Source organism: Somniosus microcephalus, chromosome 14 (assembly GCF_052327205.1).
Source record: "Somniosus microcephalus isolate GS21.2 chromosome 14, FLI_Smic_1.0, whole genome shotgun sequence".
Lineage (NCBI taxonomy): Eukaryota > Metazoa > Chordata > Chondrichthyes > Squaliformes > Somniosidae > Somniosus > Somniosus microcephalus.
In genome coordinates, this window is record NC_141000.1 from 106,462,525 (window position 1) to 106,477,353 (window position 14,829).

The 14,829-nt window shown below is 39.9% G+C and overlaps 1 protein-coding gene across 5 annotated transcripts in view; it reads left to right on the forward strand.

The window, feature by feature from the left end:
* The window catches only part of LOC147107808 (MORC family CW-type zinc finger protein 3-like), a 51,791-nt gene that overhangs the window by 20,471 nt on the left and 16,491 nt on the right, over positions 1 to 14,829 (forward strand). For 4 of the 5 annotated variants that reach the window (XR_015080888.1, XM_086007134.1, XM_086007136.1 and 1 more), the window contains 7 exons: positions 411 to 518; positions 4,228 to 4,356; positions 8,125 to 8,199; positions 9,724 to 9,778; positions 10,259 to 10,327; positions 11,777 to 11,875; positions 13,058 to 13,284. Coding sequence is in view for 4 of the 5 variants with exons in the window: in XM_086007134.1 (XP_085863260.1) it covers positions 411 to 518; positions 4,228 to 4,356; positions 8,125 to 8,199; positions 9,724 to 9,778; positions 10,259 to 10,327; positions 11,777 to 11,875; positions 13,058 to 13,284 (762 nt within the window). In the remaining variant the exon portion in view is untranslated. The remainder of the gene's footprint in view (positions 1 to 410; positions 519 to 4,227; positions 4,357 to 8,124; positions 8,200 to 9,723; positions 9,779 to 10,258; positions 10,328 to 11,776; positions 11,876 to 13,057; positions 13,285 to 14,829) is intronic. The other variant, XM_086007135.1, reaches the window with a different exon arrangement.

Here is a 14,829-nt window from a genome sequence, read left to right on the forward strand (position 1 = left end):
AGAGAATGCCAATCTTTTTGCAGCTTTTCCCCCTTTTTTGAAAGTTGTTTTTAATGGCCTTCAAAGCAGCCGTGTACTATTCCTAGGTACAGTTGAGCTTGTCTCTAAGACTAGCTTGCAATGACATGCAGTCTGCTTTGTACCTCCTTCTGTTATCTCCCATGGCTGAGTTTGTGGGAAATTACTTGCACAAATCCATACACTATAACATTGGTTTTTATTTTTACTTTGCAAGTTTGATCTATGTTGAGGGAGCTACTAAAACATGTCCTGTAATTGGCAGTGAAACATTTTTTTCAATGGCATCTTATATCAACAAAGTCTACATCCAAACTGGATTCAAGCAAATATTTCATTTCTTGGAATAGACCTTTTTATATATATATATTTTTTTCCCCTCTAAATTAAAGACTGACGATTCAAGCACTAGGACAGAAACTGAATGATTACTGGAATGAGAAAAAGAATAAAAGACATCAAGAAGACCCACAGAGTATTGTTCCAGTAGAAGATTCGCAGTAAGTGTTTGTATTACTTTTGGAAAAACATTTTGGTCATGCAAGCAGCTTGCCTAACGTGGCTCCATGTAATGGGGTGATTCAATGCCAATGCTGGTTGCTAACCATTTTGTAACATGCTTACAATTCATTGTTGTTTCGGGAAATCTTTTTCTGTTCTTTCCATCTCAAAAATTTGGATGGTTGCAAATCTGAATTGATATGTGTTCAAGAGGCTTTTTCTTTTCAAGTTGAGTTTCTGTAATAGTGAAGAATTAAAATTTGCTTGCTATTTTCCTAGTACAGTAGTGAATTTCAATCTGAGCCACGACTTCACGGGCAGATCTGATTTAATAAAATGACGCATGCTGCTCTTCCTAATTTATATTGGCATTAGATGCTACTATCCTACAAACCAGTTTGAGGCCTATTCAAAATGCAGAGGTTCAGTGCATGTGCAGAGCATTCCAGCACCATATTGATCCAGGTCAATCTAGTTCAAAGCACCAGCAGGCCTGTGCATCACATAGCTGGCCTGGGAACTGATGCAAAGCTGGCTACTGATAGAGAGCCAATTCTATACAACTGTTGCAGCTTCATGCATTTTGTGAGCCAGAAGAAGAGTCACCTAATCTGACAGCCGACTACAAGATCCACAACTGCAGAACTGTTGGTTTGTGATCAGTTGGGCCTATTTATTTTCCTTCCTCCTTTAACCACTTTATTCACTTTCTTATTTGAGCTCCGTTTGGAATTAGTTCAGTTTATTTTTTGTTGTATGTTTAACGACGGCGTTGAAGCGGGAAAGAGGAACTTAGAGCAACTTCTGTCAAAGCTGCAACGAGACTTGAGGGAATTTAAAGATTTTTAATGAACTTTTCACAAAAAATGATTGTTAAAAACACTTCTTTCCACCCTAAGTTTTGATTATGATTTTGGAAGAAACAGAAACAAGCATTAATTTCCCTCTCATCTAAACAAGTTTCAACCAGGTCTTGAAGTCCAAATGCTTTTAAAGAGGTTCTGAAATGCTTAAAACATTTTAAAATTGAAATTTCTCAATATTTGACTTTGAATGATCGACTGAAGTGATTAGCTTTACACAAACATGCAACCATGCTGTTGAGGGGGAGGGCGGGGAAGATTTGTAGGAGTTACATACTTTTAAAAAATATCATTAAGACATTTAGGAAGAGAACCAAAAAAGGGGAAAAACATAAACCATTTTATTTTGTCTGTCGTTCTATAGTCCTAACAAGTCCCAGGAATAATGTAAATATAGATTTCCTCAAATGTTTAATGGAGTGTTAATAGAAACACAAGTTATGTAATGATGTATAAAAATTGCAGGAAGCTACTTTAGAAGAAACTGCTATTTGTTTATTGAGAAAGACACAGAAAATACTTCGATTAAACTGATAATGTACAATTTTGATTTGGTATAAATGTTTGAAATAGGAGATTAAAAATTGAGAGTACAATGAAGTTTGTTTCCCACTATTTAATTGGGAAGTACCTAAAATAATTCAACACTCCATGATAAGAGCAGGGATTAATATTGTGGAGAATGTTTGAGAGAAAAACATTAGAAGTGAAATTTGTAAATTAACATCTTTACATCAACATATTAGTAAACATTTCCAAGTCGGTCTGATTAGTTCTCCTGTTCAGGAAGAAAGATGAATGTTTGTTTATTTTTGTTAAATCACAGCTTTTCCTGCTTTTTGTTTTTAATTTGGTGATGCAAATTTGTATGTGTTTTTCTGCACTTGTGAATAAGTGTTGCATTTCTGACATGTTACATGGAGGGTGTGCTGGTTCAAGAAGACAACATTAATGGAAGTGATTGAAGTTGGAAATACAGATATCTGTTTTTGTTCAATTCTTTTTAATACTGTGAATTAAAGAACTACACTTTATATTTGTTGGTTGTACTGTGATTAATCTAATTACTTATGTGGACGTACAGCACATCAGCACCATAGGAAAGCTGGTGCTCCTGCTGCTTGTGCAGCCACTGCTATAGTGACATGAGGGATGGGTTAATACGTTGAAAACATTAAAATTAATACAAATTGCACGAATAGATATGCCTCTTTCAGCTCACCGTGGGCTTTTGGATTGTTTGTCGATGCATAACCGTGTAACTGAGTGACGTTTCTGAAGTGTTAATGCATTATTATGCAGTTTTTTTATATCCCAGTCATTCCTGACGAGTAATTTTTTATTAAATATAGTTTGTACATGAACTAAAAGCTTTTAATTAATTCTGCCATAAACTTGCAGAATGGGCATGTAAATGACAAATGAATTTCAATTTAGATAAGTGTGAGGTGGTGCATTTTGGTAGGAGGAATAAGGAGGCGACCTACTCCTTGAAAATAAGAGTCTAGATGGGGAAGAGGTAAGGGATCTAGGGGTATAGATTCACAAATCATTAAAAGTAGCAATGCAGGTTAAAAAAGCCATAAGTGCACATAAAGCACTGGGGCTCATTTCTAGAGGAATAGAATTCAAAAGCAGCGACGTTATGTTAAACTTGTACAGAACCTTGCCTGATTGTCTCATGATTTGAGACGGTGGGGTGGCAATATTGCATTACTGTATATATGCTTTTAAGTGGTTGTTACTGTCATTATAAAAGTTTTGTTTTAAAATATGCTCACTGACAAAAATGTCGTGCTCAAAGGAGTTTGTGGCCCGCTCAGGACAAACAAATAGTGAACATTGGTTATGGGAAAAAGCTGGGGTGTGGGACTAAATTGCACAGCTCTTTCAAAGAGCTGGCACAGGCTTTATGGACTGAATGGCCTCCTTCTGTATGATTCTATAAAGCTGCCTGACCATGCTTCTGTGCTGGATGATGCAAGCTGCAGACTTCTGACTTGTTTCTGGAATCTGAAGACTGCAGAAGTCTATCTATTTTATTAAAAGTCTTACATTTATGAACTGTGGGAGTACCCTCACCACACGGACTGCAGCAGTTCAAGAAGGCGGCTCACCACCATCTTCTCGAGGGCAATTAGGGATGGGCAATAAATACTGGCTTTGCCAGCAATGGCCACATCCCATAAACGAATTAAAAACAAAATTATTGTCTGAAAAAGCTTGCTTCCTTTTGTCACACTTTTTGTGTCACTTTCATATCAACTTTTTTCCATTTATAAATTCTTATGTCAACATTTAAAATTGAAAAACTCAACTGGCTCTGGTCACTATACAATAATAATAAAACTTTATTGTCATTGCACAAGTACATGAACAACGAAATGTGATCTTGCAAGCTCCCATGACTGGGAGAAGCAAAGCCGCTGCGTCGGTGCGCGCCACCATTAAATTAGAGGCTTTGATTACTAAGTATCTTTCCCCTCAAAATGCTTTCTGAAAAATTTTCATCTGCTGTTATTTTCTCAGTAACTGAACTTTCTAATGGCCAAAATAAGGGTTTAAACAAGATTGCAAACATCAACAATAAATGTATCCACTGAACTGTCTTTTAATGTCTCCAATCATGTACTACTTGTAAGCATCGTGCTTACTTTCCAGCACCCTTGAGTTGTCACCCGTCAGTATATTTCTGACTCGGAGTCAACCCCACAAGAGCTGGTAAATAAAGCTGAACACAATTATATTTTTTGTTTTGCAGTTTTTTGTCATCTTTGAATTCATAAGTTTACATTTTTTTCCACACTGTAGACTGTACATATTTCAACTTTAATCGTTTTTGCAGGAAAGTTCCTGATCAGGTTTGGGCTCAGTGTGATGGCTGTTTGAAATGGCGAAAGCTTCGAGTTGGGACCGATCCAGATACGCTGCCTGATAAGTGGTTCTGTAGCATGAATCCAGATCCCCAGTTCAGGTAAGAAGAATGGGCAAGTATTACCACCTATCCATTGTTAGCTTCATGTTCGAGCTACTTTGTATTCCATTTTTTTGTCTTAAGTGAGGGGCAAGCCTCATCGTGCACCACATCATGAAGGTTAAAAAGACTAGGCGAGAACACTGGGTAAAACTAGAAGTAGTGATTAGGCAATACGAAGCTTGGGTATTAAAGGCCTGTAGGTTTTAGGTTACTTTCTGTCTCTTACTAGCTTCAGACATCAGTGCAGCCCTTTTCCAGTTAATGCATCTACCTATTAAGCCCATTATTACTTCCTATAACTGAGTTACTTGCTTAGAATTTCTGTCCTTCTCAAACCTTGCCCAGAAGTGTGAATTTCACTGTCTTGATGTCCATGGATGTTTACATTTAATCATAGCAAGCAGTAACTGCTTCTCTGTTTCATATAAGGACACAAAAATACCACATCCTTATTCAAAGTGAAAACTTGGTAAGTCGATTTTTAAACTAATTACCACTTGGAACATTATACCTTCTGTATCTATCTCAAAGGTCACCTGACTGTGGGGGGTGGTGTGGGGTGGCGGGCTACAGTCCTCCATTACATCTACCCATGCCTTTCCATCTGAAGAGGTCTACATGGTCCTCCAATCTCACATTTGCTAGATGTGCCAGGATAAAGGAGATTTATTCTCTCTCATTTCTGTTCATTCCTCATGTACGTTGCTGTCTTACATTTAACCCAGTTCGGATCAACATGAATTAAATTTACTAACCCTCCTGAGGTTACCCTCAAAGTGCTGAGTTAGTGAATTCACTATTTCTTGCCAAATCATCAAGGTAGAAGCCTGACCACAAGTCATTCACTAAACCCTATTTATTGATTACAAATCACCAGTTAAAGTTGGGTATGCAAATGCTTAAGAAACATGCATAAATGTAATTTGAGTTATCCAGCAATAACCAGAGTCTGAGGATATAAATTGGTGAGATTACTTTGAGTAGTTCTTTAGACAGCTGACAAGTGAACAGCTTTGAATAGCCAATCTATATTGAATAGCTCAAGTCTACATGAGCTTACACATCCTCGCCTTTATGAGCGACGTGGCTGAGTCGATCTCCTTTTAGGACTCCCAGGGATGCCAGCATTAGCTTTTGAAGTGTTGAGTCGATGAGCATCCTTTCAGCAGCGGAGTTATTCATCCCACTTGGATCTTCAGTTCCGATTGAACCCACCTTGCACACGAATGGCGATATCTGAGCTGGCTTTGCTCTCGTCGTCTTATGATCTTGAGCACTTATAAAGTTATGTGACAATTTTCTCTGCCTGCAACTGGTTAGTACAGCCTCACAAGCTAACTTGGTATTTTACTCCTTGTTCCAGTACATTGTACTTGTGATTCGTAATCAATAAATAGTACAAGTTAAAGTTGAGTATATGAGCAAAGAGAACCCAAGTGAACTAACAGGTTGATACCTCTACATAGACAAAGGGAGCGACAATTTGCTCTCTAGAAAAAGATTACTGTAAACTGTCTACTACTGCTGACTACCGATTGTGTGACACTGATTGATATTAGGGGTGCAGACCAATATTCCCTCTAGTTTTGTTTTGCCCTGCGCGGCCCATTCAAAATACTGCACGTGTGGTTTTTGTATTGAAAAGCTGGCTGCGCAGGATCCCTGGAGCACTCTGCAGCTTACAGGGAATATTGGTGCAGGACCCCACCCCCCGGGCCAATCAAACCTGATCAAGTCCTGTAGCTGTCATTTGAGTCACTGGTGGTGTGGCTTTTTCCCACAGCAAGACAGACTCTGATTTTTATGAACCCTGTTCTCTTCTCTTCCCGCCTCCACCCCCCCCCCCCCCCAACTTGAATTTCTGGAGAGGTTTTTTTATAAACAAAATGGGAAGAGGTGATATCATGTTTCACCCAAGGCCTGAGATAGGAATAATGAGGTTTCATACTGGTAAGAAATATCTGTAGTATAAACACAGATCTTCCTGGTGCAATTAATTTCGAGGTTTTATGGATTTAATTAGTTTACGGCCTTTAGCTTAGAAGGTTTTATGGTCAAATTATCCGACAACCTCCATGGCCAAAAGCCTGGGTGATGGTTAACTTGGCTTGAGTTAACTGAAAGCTGGGAAAACTGAAGCCTTTTTCCAGCTTTCAGTTCAACAGCTGAACTCCATTTTGTCATCACCATTCAAACTAAAACTCCATTTTACGTCATTTCCCCCCATGAACCTTGAAGGCACCTTCAGGTAATTTACGTTTTTTGTTCCTGCACTGTTTGCTTACCATATATATATGTGAGCGGAGGACCTGGTTCATAGGACAACATCAAATTACTTGCTAGAGTAGATCTTGTTATCTGCAGAAGGCTCCTCCGCACAACTACAGCACCACCTTTCTATTATGTCCGTGTATAATTGAGACACGGACTGCAGGAGTTGATTATAACAAGTCTTTACTGAATGGAGACAACCTGGAAACTGAAACTACAGAAGCCTGCTAGGGCCTTTTATACAGGGGTGGTCACTGCCGGTACTGCAGTCTGAGACCAGTTATTCCCTTAAAGGTACATACACAACACTTTCTGCCTCCCATCATCGGGAAACTAGCATTTTGAAGAAAAATGGCCAACTTGGGGAGGGTCTGTTTTATGTCGGAGAGCTTGTCTGGTGCAGCGGAGTCATCTTCCAAATAACATCACTTGCTATAATGATTGCCCTTATTTCAAATTGTGTTGATATAGGACTTTTAAATCCTGAACTACTGTATTGTTTGAGGGGTGGTCATCAACAGTGTTCTAAAGAAAACAAAATGTTTGTGTAATCTTTGTAGTTTTTTAATATTCTGTTGTGTTTGGTACAAGTGGATAAATGTAGGTGAGTTGTCTTAGAATGCACAAAGTGCTGCAATTTAAATGTTTAGAACTGTGCTGTAGTTTCTGAATGGAAAAACTGTTGCCACCTTCTATGAACACAAGCAAAAGAATTAGGAACAGGTGTAGACTATGTAGCCCGTCGAACTTGCTCCACCATTCAATAAGATCATGGCTGATCTTCTACCTCAACTCCACTTTCCTGCCTGATACCCATATCCCTTGATTTCAAAAATCTATCTCTCAGCCTTGAATATACTCAACGAATATTGAACATTGCATTGAAGTCTTTATTCTTCAAGTACAGGAAACTTTTGTTTAACCGGAGGTTAAATGTCCAGAAGGCTCTATCTACCGGCAAAATTCAGGAGCCGTTTCCGAAAAGTTTTTTTTTTTTTTTTTAACTTCTCGTTGCTTTTTTTTCCCCCAGTCAGGCTCTGCAAGGTCTAGCTGAAGCTGTTGCTTAGCTACAGAGACGCTTTTAAGCTGCAGCCGACTGTTTTGAAGCTGTTGCTAAGCAACAGGGTTTGTTGATTCACACGGAGCTCAAAAGCTCCGTATGTTTTAACGTTAGCACTGGTTTCTACGGCAGTTTTGATGGTACGGTATCAGCTTGGTCCCGTCAGTGCCGGATACCAGAAAGTTTCCTGTAGTACAGATGAAAGTGAAAACGACAAATGCTAGAAATCTGACCTAGAAATCGAATGCTGGAAATGTAGAACAGGCAGCATCTGAAAGCAAAAGCTAGGTCAACACTTCAAGTGGAACCCTTTATCGTGAAGGATCCCACAAAATGTTAACATTGTTCTCTTTCAGATTCTGTTCATTACTGGTATTTTCTGCCTTTACCCATATTCAACTTGTTTTTGATTAAATATTTGTTTTCTTCATTAGGAGCTGCAGTGTCCCAGAAGAACCTGACGAAGCTGTTGAAATTACTCCCAGTTATGAGAAAACATATAAAAAACAGTAAGTTTCTCTCATTTATCAAACCGGTTTAAGACCTGAAGCACGTTATGAACCATAAGGTCCTGTACATGTTTACCTTTGCTACTGTAATGCATTTTTAAAAAACTTGTAAATAAATTAAGTATTTCAAACATGAGTTCAGCCGGGTAAATTAGAACAGCTGAAAGTGTAAAAGTATCATTTTCTCCTTCCTCATGCTGTGCATAAGTGATTTCAGTGGTGTTTCTGATTGTGCTCCCATGTTTCTACTTGTATCGTAAGTAAAGTGGGTGATTCGGGATCATAAAATATAAATTACTGGGCACACAAATCACATACCCAGTGGGGGTAGTAGCTCCCAGTCAGGGAAAGGAAAAACTGTCCGTATTTGTATTCTGCTAGTTGGTGAATTGGTAATGATGGGGCATAAATTTAAGCTGCAAAACTATAATGAGGAGAGACTTGAGATTCTTGGACTATTTCCACTGGAACAGAGAAGGCTGAGGACATTTAAAAAATTTTGAAAATTATGAAGGGTTTTAATATGGTGAAAAGGGAATGAGGATTGTGAAGGTAGTCACCAGGGATCATCAATTTAAAATGGCCAGAGTGAAGATAATAGGAGAAAGTTCCTCACACACCGGATTGATTCAGCATGGAATGCTTTGGCACAGGGAATGGTTGAGGCTGAGACCATTGCAATTTTTAAGAGAAAATTGGATAAATATTTGAAGCACAGGTTGATTATAAAGCTATGGAGAGAGCAGAAAAGCGGTATTAATTTTAGATTGCTCTAGCTGACTGGCCCTCTTCTGTGTATAATTCTGTGATTTTATGATCCGTATTGGGAGCATAAAGGGGAGATTAGACATTTTTTCTATAAAGGGATACTAGAATGAACACAAATGTTAAGATGCAGTTAAGCACTTGAAGAAAAATATTGAAGGGCTATGGGGAAAGAACTGTAAATGGGATTAGAGTAGATGGCTTCAGTGAGGGTGCCAGCAGACACAATGGGCCAAATAACCTCTTTCTGTGCTAAATTTCTAACTTCTGTGATTCCTGATTGCTATCTAGTTACCTCTGCTGGAAGTACGTGTGTATGGACAAGATTGAATTTCGTGTGATGACTCCCATGGTTGATTAGCCTACACAAGCTCGTTATCCAGGCAGGCACATGAAGAATGGCCATTTGGGTGAGGTATCAGAGCAGCAAACACATGTGAATCCTATTGTAATATAAATTAGTTAGGACAGGTGAGGGGAGGAAATTGGACTGGGGAAAAAGTTAATTTCAGTTTCAAAATAACTAATTTCCCTGGTAAAATCCACTGAAAATACTAAATCAGCTGAGTATATAACTTTGTAGCTGTTTTGTCACAACAGCTGGCTTCTAGGAACTACAGTGATTTTTTAAATTGCAAAATTCTTGCAAATGTTACAAAGAAGATGTAGTTTCCAGTTGATAGGTCAGTTTTATAGCTATCGGCAAATGTCTGTAGACATTCTTTTGAACTAATATAACCTACTTACGGGTTATTCCAGAGAACAAAGAAATCGTGCAAAGAATCGGCAGCAATTTATGGATCAAGACAAGCAGGTAAAATAACTTCTTCTTGTGGCACCAAATCATACATAGGTCAACTTTTAATCTAAGTTTGTCCAAACTACTGTTAAAGATTGAATGTAAAATTGTTAGTTGTAACCTCTTTCAAGTGTCTGAGGTTTTCCAATTTCTACTTTCTCCTCCCCCCCCCCCCCCCCCCCCCATTGAATGTATGTATAGAAGAGTTGTTTGACTATTGATTATTCCTTTCCTTCCTCCTTGTGGAAAATATCTGGCCTCTGCTTGAAATGTCCCTTCGCAAGATGAGTGGGGAACCATGGGTGCAAACTTGACTCCCGTAGGGCTGTTAGTCCCATTGAAAGTGATTGCAGAAGAAATCTGGAATGGACGTTCTTTTAATGTTTTTTTTTAGCTTTAATCATTATTGTGTAGTAGTGCCACAATTTGAACTTTGTAAAGCACAAAAATCGTTGTCTTCTGTTCAACACTGAATTCTGATCTTTCTGTTCTCAGCAGAAATACTTGGAGGAACAGCTTAAGCATAAAGAACAAGAACTTCGGGAGGAGAGAAAGCAACGACGGGTAACATTTTTGCAAGGGCAGGAAGTTTTGGGATATTCTGCCTGAATACTTCGAAATATATCTCAACAAAATATTACCAGAGCAATGGCCATTATTTATATGACTAGCTTTTAGAATAAAGGGGTAGTTTCTGCTTTGGGCGCAGTCGGCAATCTGGCGGCAATTTGCACTCAAAATTGCACTTGTTTTCAGAATTGATTTTTTGCTAAAAATTTACGCGGAAACTCATTTGCATATTGTCGAACATAAAATCTTCCACGAACCAGCGCAATCGGGGCAGCGCTTTAGAACGTAATTGTTTCTTCTTGCATTAAAAAAATTCCTTGATGTATTTAAGAGTGGTAACCTGGTGCAGTTTTATTAATACAGCTGAAAATGGGTTTACCACAAAAGATTAAGCATTTTTAGTGTCTAGTCCACCACCTGTGAGTAATTTGATTTTAAATAACTGAAAATGACTAAAAAAAACTATACAGAACCATTTACTAGTTTCATTGGTGTACAGTAGTCAGTTTCTTGGTAAACTAAAAAAAAATTCAAATTTAATCGGTGCCTGTTGGTACCCTTGTGCCTAAAAAATAAAATTAATTTTAAGAGTCCCCTCGAAGGCCTAGAAACAGGCGCAGTTAGCGGAAACTCGCCATGCTGATTAATGTGATCTAGGGGCGGGGCCAGTTTTGTGGGCGGAGCTGGCTTGCTGATGATCTTTAAACCAAACTTGATTTGTGCTGGATATAATTTACGCTTGAAATTCCTGGAACTTTTGCGCTGGTTTGCCAATTTTGGGCGAATTGCGCTGAGAAAACCAACGCAACGGAAACTCCAGTCCAAAGTGTTTTAGATGCCGCATAAGTAGTCCTAAAACCACAGAATTGTTATTTTACAGTCAAGGCTTGAACTTACTAATTTTGGTAATATTTACTGGGGATATGTGTTTTTCTTCATCAAAATGCATATTTGCAGGAAACTCTCTTTTATACAGGACCGGCGTGGTGCCGGTTTATCAAAGTCCGGATTACAGAGGTAAAGTAAAAGGTACGAGAACCCTGTACACGGCCACAGATCCAGGCATCCCTGTTGCATAGCAACAGGTGCAGGAACCCCGGCCACAGATCCAGGTGTCCCTGTTGCATAGCAACAGGTGCAGGAACCCCGGTTACATGGCCACAGATCCAGGAATGGCCACTAATATGAAGTAAAACTTACCTGAACCTACTCCTGAATTTTGCCGGTTAACAGAGATTTCCGGTTATTTAGGTGCCGGTAAATTGAGAGTTTCTTGTACTATTTCTTAATATTATTGATGGTGTTGAAAATGATGGAACTGTTCACCCAACTAAAGGAAAAAAGATATGAGCAGCTATGAATGGGAAGGAACTAAAATAAACTGGGGCTGGAGATAGAGAGGAGACCTAAAGTGAGGTGACTCTTTTCCTGTTTGATTCACAGCAAAATGTAGACCTGCAAAACATCATCCAGAAGTATACTCGGGAACATGATGCTCTTCGGAAGGAACAGGCAATATTGCAGCAGAGACTACAGGCAAAGGTACGGTTATTGAATACTTAACATGCAATAAGGTACTAATTCTTGCCTGATTACAGCTGCATGGGCAACTCTGGTACCTCTCCCAAATACTCATTCTTCATGTATGAACCTAGACATTTGAGTGTTCGTGCGCCATTCATCTAGGAGGAGCATTGCAATCAAAAGGAATCCTGTCATCACCCAACAGCCATGTGTCACTTCCCAGCAGAAGTCTACTGAATAGCAATGAGGAGTGGGGACTCTGGCTAATTCCCCCTCAGTCACTGAGGCAAATTGTAGTACCTTAACTGCCATCCTGGCTTGGATCAGCTGACTTCGCACAGACTGGGAATCAAATCTCTGGTCTTCTGGTGTGCGTTGAGTTGCATGCTGTCTTCACCAGCTCAGCTGTCATTGTGCCACTAGTCTTCAACTAATGCACAGATTACCACATCTTTTTCAGTCATCTGTAATGAGCTGAGTCAGCTGCAGCTGGTTCCAGCTCCATACCCATGTGCAACAGGAGGAACTAGCTGCAGCTGGTAAACCTCCCATCAACATCTTCCTCAAATGCAAGAACAAGGCATTGTTTAAGGAATCTTCTGTCAAACTTTCTGAATGATTCTGCTGTAACAGGTCCTTCACCGCATACGACAGACTTTGTATTGATGATTATACTAGCACCTGTACTGGCCTTTAAGACTTTGACTCCAATATCCACTTCAGGAGACTCCAGCATTGCACTAGCTCTATTTGAAATGACTGGATATACAGGATTCACTGACTTTCCTGAGGCCAGCAGGCTTTCTGTTGAAGAGCAGTTTTAATGCTCCATTTTCAGAGGTAGCTCTGAGAGAGCATCAGTAGGAGGCGTATTCTGTTTCTCAGCACTTGTTTCCATGGGATCCAGTCACATCTCCTTAACGACTTTCACTTTTGCATAGCTGTGAAGCAGGACTTTGGATCCCAAGGACTAGGCACCAGTAAAGACTTCATTGTCGAATGGATTAAGGGAACTTATGATTTGGCATTCTCCTGATTCTTGCTCCTGCCTCTTGTATAGTTCACCACAGAAATTGTTGGGGAGAATTTTTTAATGTGTGCCACTATTAATTCCAGGGGCCAAGTAAATTATGTTCTGGGGCTAAATACTTGGTTCATAGTTTTAATGAGAATACAAAGTAAAATGACTTTCTATTACAGAACTTTCAGGCTATATTGCCAGGGCAGCAAGATTCTCGCAAAACCACAGAAGTAACTTCAAGTACCCAGAACCTCACTAAGTGGGAGGTCAATGGGGATATGACATTGAACATGTCACCCAGCCTGGAAACCGTTTTATCTATTGCTCCAACCTCTCCTGTGAGTAATCTTCAAATTGTGGAAGTCAAATCGTTGTCATCTCCACAAATATCATCTAATGGTCAAAGGTTAGTAACATTTTGGATGTTCATTTAATTATCGTACACTTCACAATTGTACAGTGGAACCCAAACACTGGTTTTAATGGGATCTCTCTGGCCTTAGCCCTGCTTAACTCTTTTGAACATTGCTATGGAAACTTATGCACTAGAAACCTCACTATTTTGACAAACCAGATCTATACGTTCTAGAATTCTGCATTCATTCATTTGCCATTCGAAAAATCCACATGGGGCATATAATGGCCCAGAATTTGCTGGAGCGGTGAGTGCCGAACGTTGGATTTTTTTCCTCACCCTTCAGCTCCAATTATTTTTGTGCCACAAATTGCTTGAAGTGCAAATTGATAATGGAGCAGCGAGATCAACAGGGCATCTGGGACCTTGGTGAACGATGGGACCAATCGTCTATCTCAACTAATGACATTTTAAAGATACAGGAAGAAAGAGTGAATGATGAAGTAAATAAATGTAGGAAGTCACACAATACCAGGTTATAGTCCAACAGCTTTATTTGAAATCACAAGCTTTCGGAGCGCTGCTCCTTCGTCAGGTGAAGTGAAGAGAAGCATACAGGCACAGCATATATAGTCAGAGAAAACTGCCAGATGATTACAGGTAATCTTTCTAACTGCCCTTTATCACACCTCAGCAGAGAGATAATCACAGCAATCAAAGGTGTGAATGGTATCCAAACAGGTCAGTCAGGAAAACATTACATCAAAGAACAATGAGGTGGGGTCACAAGGGGTCAAATGTTGCAGATGCTGGGGTCTGTATGGAAAAACAGGAAAAAAAACAAAAAACTTTGCTGGAAATCACAGCAGGTCCGGCCACATCTGTGCAGAGAGAACAAGCTAACGACGACTCGAGTCTGGATGACTCTACATCAGGTGGGGTTACATGTAGACAACGGATGAACGGACACCGCACAACAATCGCCAGGCAGGAGTGTTCCCTCCCAGTCGGGGAACACTTCAGCAGTCAAGGACATTCAGCCTCCGATCTTCGGGTAAGCATTCTCCAAGGCGGCCTTCGAGACACACGACAACACAAAATCGTCGAGCAGAAACTGATAGCCAAGTTCCGCACTCATGAGGACGGCCTCAACTGGGATCTTGGGTTCATGTCGCGCTACATGTAACCCCACCTGACGTAGAGTCATCCAGACTCGAGTCGTCGTTGGCTTGTTCTCTCTGCACAGATGCGGCCGGACCTGCTGTGATTTCCAGCAAAGTTTGTTGTTTTTTTTCTGTTTTTCATACAGACCCCAGCATCTGCAACATTTGACCCCTTGTGACCCCACCTCATTGTTCTTTGATGTAATGTTTTCCTGACTGACCTGTTTGGACACCATTCACACCTTTGATTGCTGTGATTATCTCTCTGCTGAGGTGTGATAAAGGGCAGTTAGAAAGATTACCTGTAGTTTAGAAGATTGAGAGGGGATCTCATTGAAACTTATAAAATTCTAACAGGACTGGACAGACTAGATGCAGCAAGGATGTTCCCGATGGCAGGGGAGTCCAGAACCAGGGGTCACAGTCTAAGGAT